At 48.7% G+C, this 5,746-nt stretch overlaps 1 protein-coding gene across 1 annotated transcript; it reads right to left on the bottom strand.

Annotated features, from left to right (window-relative positions):
* Window positions 1-2,288: 2,288 nt before the first annotated feature.
* On the bottom strand, window positions 2,289-5,746 carry LOC136319487 (alpha-1,3-mannosyl-glycoprotein 4-beta-N-acetylglucosaminyltransferase-like protein MGAT4E). The gene is made up of 3 exons (XM_066252734.1): window positions 5,546-5,746; window positions 5,083-5,236; window positions 2,289-3,527 (listed from the first exon to the last, which is right to left on the bottom strand). Exons 1-3 carry the CDS (start codon window positions 5,744-5,746, stop codon window positions 2,353-2,355), a joined length of 1,530 nt encoding a protein of 509 aa, XP_066108831.1. The 3' UTR covers window positions 2,289-2,352.

Genomic DNA, 5,746 nt, shown 5'->3' with positions numbered 1-5,746 from the left:
TGTTTTATCCACTGCGTCACCACAGGCCAAGCCTCATTGGTTGATTCTTGTATGTGCCCTGACAGGGGATCAAACCCGTAACTTTGGCATATCAGGGCGACATTCTAACCAACTGAGCAACCAGGCCAGGGCACTGTGGTTGCTTTTTAAAGAGTAACTGCTTGATTGATACACAATTCATATAGTACTAAATTCACTCCTTTTGAAAGTACACAATTCAATACTTTTTAGTATATTCGGAATTGTGCAACTGTTCCCACAATCAATTGTAGAACATTTTCATCACCCCCCAAAGAAATCCTGTACCCATTCCATACCCATGTCATTCTCCATTCCCCTCTCCTCCTGGTGACTAATCTACTTCTGTGATCATAGGTTTCCTTTGCATGTAGATATTCAGTTGTGCCAATGACCGAATGGTTGGAAAAACTATTCTCTGCCCTTGTCTCAGTGAATGATTTGTGTTTTCCTCATGTCCTTTCTCACTTGGGTCTGCTACTCTGCGTGCCGTTCATTTTTCTGGAAAATTCCCCTGACCTTCTTCTTGCATCATGGGGCCATATTCCCTGTGCAGCTCTAGGCTTTGATGTCACATCTTTTTTTCCCAGAGACAGAGAGTCAGAGAGAGGGATAGACTGGGACAGACAGATAGACAGGAACGGAAAGATGAGAAGCATCAATCATTAGTTTTTTGTTGCACATTGCGACACCTTAGTTGTTCATTGATTGCTCTCTCATATGTGCCTTGACCGCGAGCCTTCAGCAGACCAAGTAACCCCTTGCTCGAGCCGGCTAACTTGGGTCCAAGCTGGTGAGCTTTTGCTCAAACCAGATGAGCCCACACTCAAGCTGGCGACCTCGAGGTCTCGATTCTGGGTCCTCGGCATCCCAGTCCGACGCTCTATCCACTGCGCCACCGCCTGGTCAGGCGGTGTCACTTCTTTTAAAAAACCCTTTCTAAGCCCCCAACAAAGTTTTTGGGAGCAGCAGCTTTGTGCTCTCTGTACTTACTGCCACAGGGGCTTTCTATGTGCCTGGCACGTGGTCAGCACTCAAATAGCTGATTAGCAGGCAAAGGCCGGGGCAGGAAGAGGCTGTTTCAGGAAGGTTTGTGTGCTGCTGCAGAGATAAGTTGAAGGAGGCCTGAAGAAACGCCACTGGGTTTCCACTACTTTTGTCACATAGATGGGGAAGAGTTTCAGCAGCAGCACAGAGGATGGAGGAGCCAAAGGGGGGGGGGGGTGTCTAGGGAGTGAACTGAGCATAAGAGGGTGAAACTTTAGCTGCAAACTCTGTGTGCCCAATTTTGTCAGGAACTGGACCGTCTTGATGACACAGCTTAAAAGGCTCGAGTCAGGGGTTAATTTTATGACTATCAGGCCACCCACTCCTTTCCCGAACCTCAGAAAGTGTGATTTCTTCTTCTTCTTTTTTTTGTTTTGTCTTGTTTAGTTTTTTGTATTTTTTTTTCTTCTGAAGTTGGAAACCAGGAGGCAGTCAGACAGACTCCCGAATGCGCCCGACCAGGATCCACCCGGCATGCCCACCAGGGGGCGATGCTCTGCCCATCTGGGGCGTCACTCTGTTGCAACCAGAGCCATTCTAGCACCTGAGGCAGAGACCACAGAGCCATCCTCAGTGCCTGGGCCAACTTTGCTCCAATGGAGCCTTGGCTGTGGGAGGGGAAGAGAGAGACAGAGAGGAAGGAGAGGGGGAGGGGTGGAGAAGCAGATGGGTGCTTCTCCTGTGTGCCCTGGCCAGGAATCAAACCCGGGACTCCTGCACGCCAGGCCGACGCTCTACCACTGAGCCAACCGGCCAGGGCCTCTTCTTCTTTTTAATGTTTATCTTATTGACTTTACAGAGTGGAAGGGAGAGAGGAGACAGGAATGCGCCCTGACCAGGGATTGAACTGTCAACCCCTGCACTTCAGGACGATGCTTTAACCAACTGAGCTATCTGGCCAGGGTAAAATTGTGACATCTAATGAGAGTCCCTTTCTTAAATTCTTGTGGCAACGCCAGGGACGCCCCAGGCTTTCCCCATTCATCCTGTTGCCACATTCCCCCTCACACCACCTCTGATTGTGTACAAACACTGGAACATGCGTGTGCTCAGGTGACACCCTACATCTGTGCTGAGCTCAGCATGCTGAGAATCTAAAGATTCTGGGAGGACCAAAGCCTTTCAACAAACTGGGCTAAGCTATATTTGCCCCAGGAAAAGATACTGTATGAGTCACTCATTTGGGTACAAAAGGGAAGGAACAGTTAAATAGGATCGAGTCTTCTACCTCTGCGCCTCCTCCCCTGCAACCCATCAGTCAGGCCAGAATGAGATGGCTTCCAGGTTTTAATTTCTCATACCCTCCCCAATTTCTTTTCCATTCTGAGTGGCTTTTATACTTTTGGCACTTTCCTCCCAGAGGTAGATATGCCTGATTATGAGCCCGCCCGCCTGGTCAGCATTCACCACCAGCCTCACACAGCTCACACTGTAACCCATGCTTTTCAGAAACACCTTCTGGTCCATCTGCCCTTGCACAAGCTGGCCCACGGAGACGAAGCTGGTGCAATACTGAGGCATCCCCTCAGGGTCATAGCCTAACTCCATCTGGCCCTTCTCCAGGGCATACTTTCCATCCATGATGGTGCCTGTCAGCACCTGAAGTCTGCTCAGGTTCACTGGGTGGTTTAAGATGACTGTCAGGTGGTTCCCTGCACTGACATTGTGAGTCCAAAAGAAAGACTCATCCAGAGTGTAGGCTTGCCAGGGGAAATGGACATCAAAAACCTTCATGTCTGTGAAAACAGCTCCAGGCGGGTTGTTGGGACTGTGGGGACCCTTGTTGCCAACTGCTCTGACCACGTGGCTCTTGTTGGCGTTACAGTATGAAATCCGCTGGTAGAATAGGAAAGGCCTATAGAGGATTGGCTTTTTCTGGGCCAGAAGGGTGCGAAAATGGGGCATCAGCCTGTCGAAGGGCTTTTCCTTGTGAAAGAGGAGGAGGAAGCGGGCCAGCAGTGGAAGGTCCCTGCTGTGGAAAAGTTTGCCCAGGAAGCCCATGTTAGAGAACTCCAGCAGCACCCATGGGTTGGAGCTCATGGTGTTCACCTTCCACTGAATGTGACTGATAAAGTTCTGGGCACAAAAGACATTGTCCTCCAGCAACAGGAAGTAATCAGAGAGGTTTGTGGCAAAGCTCATGAGGAAAGCATGGTCTATATTCTGTTTGGAGTAGTCATCCCAGCGATAGGCCTCGTCACTGTCATCACTTTCCACGGGGTAGGCGTCATTCGGAGCATGGATCAGAACCAGCTGTCCGGCCAAGATCTGTGGCCGGAAGAGACTTGAAATCTGGGCAATGGTTTTACTGAGCCAGGTGAGGTCAGAGTCTGCCAGGTGAATCAGCACCGTGAGCCGTTTCTGCTCTACCTTAGAGGTGGCACGGAACAGAGAGACCAGCGTGTACGCCAGGCTGCTTTCATGTGACCCCGGGACTGAGGAGATCCCCACCGTCAGCCATGCTAAGGAAGGAACATAGGGACAGTTGTCAGTGGACAATGGTGGTGAGGGTGGTCAAGAGAGTCAGAGGCTGGGATGCTCTTTGGGGTCTGCTCTCTTCCTTCCTTCCCCATTCTATTTTCCATCATTTCTGTCTTTCGGTGGAGGGGTTATTTAAGTCCTTGCTACTTGAAGTGTGATTCTTAGTCCAGCAACATCAGCCTCATTGCGAAGCTTACTAGAAACAGAGTTGGACATCTGAAATCTCTACAAGTTTGTTAATCAATGTCGCCCCAATAAATTCATTTAGAAAAAAAAATCAGAGTCAAGGCTCCTGCCTCAAACCGACTTAAATAGCATCTGCATTTTAACAATATCATCAGGTGCCTTTTTAAAAAAGAATTTATTGATTTTAGAGAGAGGAGAGAGAGAGTGCACAAAAGGGGGAGAGGCATGGGAAGCATCAACTCATAGTAGTTGTAGTTGCTTCTCATATGTGCCTTGACTGGGCAAACCTGGGGAGTCATACTGGCGACCTCAGCATTTCAGGTTGACACTCTTTCCACTGCACCACCACAGGGCAGGCATCACCAGGTGCCTTGCATGTACATTTTGGTTTGTGAAGAACAAAGCTGTATGATGCTGAGTCTCTGGGTCACTCTGAGTTTCCTCTAAGCCCGAATTTTATAGCACATGGTTCAAGTGCTAAATAAATATTAGCTTATTGTTTTTATGTCGTTCATCTTCCCAAAGGTCTCCCTTAAAGAAGATGTATTAGAAAAAGTACTTCTCACCTGACCTGTGGTGGCACAGTGGATAAAGCGTCGACCTGGAAATGCTGAGGTCGCCGGTTCGAAACCCTGGGCTTGCCTGGTCAAGGCACATATGGGAGTTGATGCTTCCAGCTCCTCTCTCCTTCTCTCTCTCTCTGTCTCTCTTCTCTCTCTCTCCCTCTCCTCTCTAAAATGAATAAATAAAAAATTTAAAAAAAACATTAAAAAAAAAAGAAAAAGTACTTCTCAGCTCTGGCCAGTTACCTCAGTTGGCTAGATTGTCATGCCAAAACACCAGGGTTGCAGGTTCAATTCCTGGTCAGGGCACATACAGGAAGCGACCATTGAATGCACAACTACATGGAACAACAAATGAATGCTTCTCTCTCTCCCTCTCTCCCTTCCTTTCTCTGACTCTCTAAAATCAATCAATGACAACAAAAGGACGAAAAGAAAAAGTACTTCCTTGTCCCATTTCTATACTGATTGTGTGACTTTAAACAAGTCCTTTCACCCCTGAACTCCATACAACTGAGGGAGCAGGGCCATGTGACTCTAAGGCCTGTTCTATCCCAGTGTTCCCTAATCCAGTGATAAATACAAGTAATTTGATCTTTCCTGCCTTCCTCATTCCTGATGTATAAGGGGCCTGGTGGGCAGAGAATTGTCTGACAGAGTTAGATATTCCCAGGCACAGGCCCCCCTTTTCTTCTCCATTTTTCCTTTCCTTCTTCACTATCTTACTTCTCTAGATGTCTCTGCCTCCTCGGGGGACCTCATTCCCATCCCCCTGCTTGGAACTCACTCCTTCTTCTCTGTTTCATTTTTTTCATATATTTAGAGGTGAGGTCCTGCCAGCTTTCCAGTGGTCTTGGATCCTTCTTTCTGCCATAACTGTCCTGGGGTACCAACCAAAGTAAACATGAAAAGAACAAGGTTAGCCCAGGGGCTTTCCCAGGCTTTTTCCAGTGAAAAGGGTGGAGTAGATCACTCTCCGTAGGTGAGGCCAGCACACTCTCAGGACTTCTGACCACTGGCCAAAGGATCCAGGGTCCAAGCAGTATTTGCTCTCCTTACCTTAACAGATAACGGAAAGGAGGGGGGCGGATGCAGTTTCTTTATGGACCAATGGGTCCAAGTCCAAGCCCAACTCCCCCTGGAGCTTCGCGCTCTCAGGTGAGCAGGTCCAAGCCCATTTGAGGATCTGCCTGTCCACACCACTCCCACCCTATAACCTCGGTTCCCACACTGAGAGCAAGAGTTGCTACTTGGCCTTTGACAGCCATCACGCTTTGATCATATTCAATTTCACTGGGGACTTTGAACATGATGAAGAGCCACAGGAATCCGACTGCCACTGAGGTCAGGACGCAGCATCTGATGGAATACCGCATGGCGTCTGTACAGGGATACCGTTTCTGCAGCAAAAAGTCAACAGGCGCATGGAGGGCTGTCCCCATCCCGTCCAT

Source organism: Saccopteryx bilineata, chromosome 1, assembly GCF_036850765.1.
Source record: "Saccopteryx bilineata isolate mSacBil1 chromosome 1, mSacBil1_pri_phased_curated, whole genome shotgun sequence".
Taxonomy (NCBI): domain Eukaryota; kingdom Metazoa; phylum Chordata; class Mammalia; order Chiroptera; family Emballonuridae; genus Saccopteryx; species Saccopteryx bilineata.
This window is presented reverse-complemented; position numbering and strand designations above follow the sequence as displayed.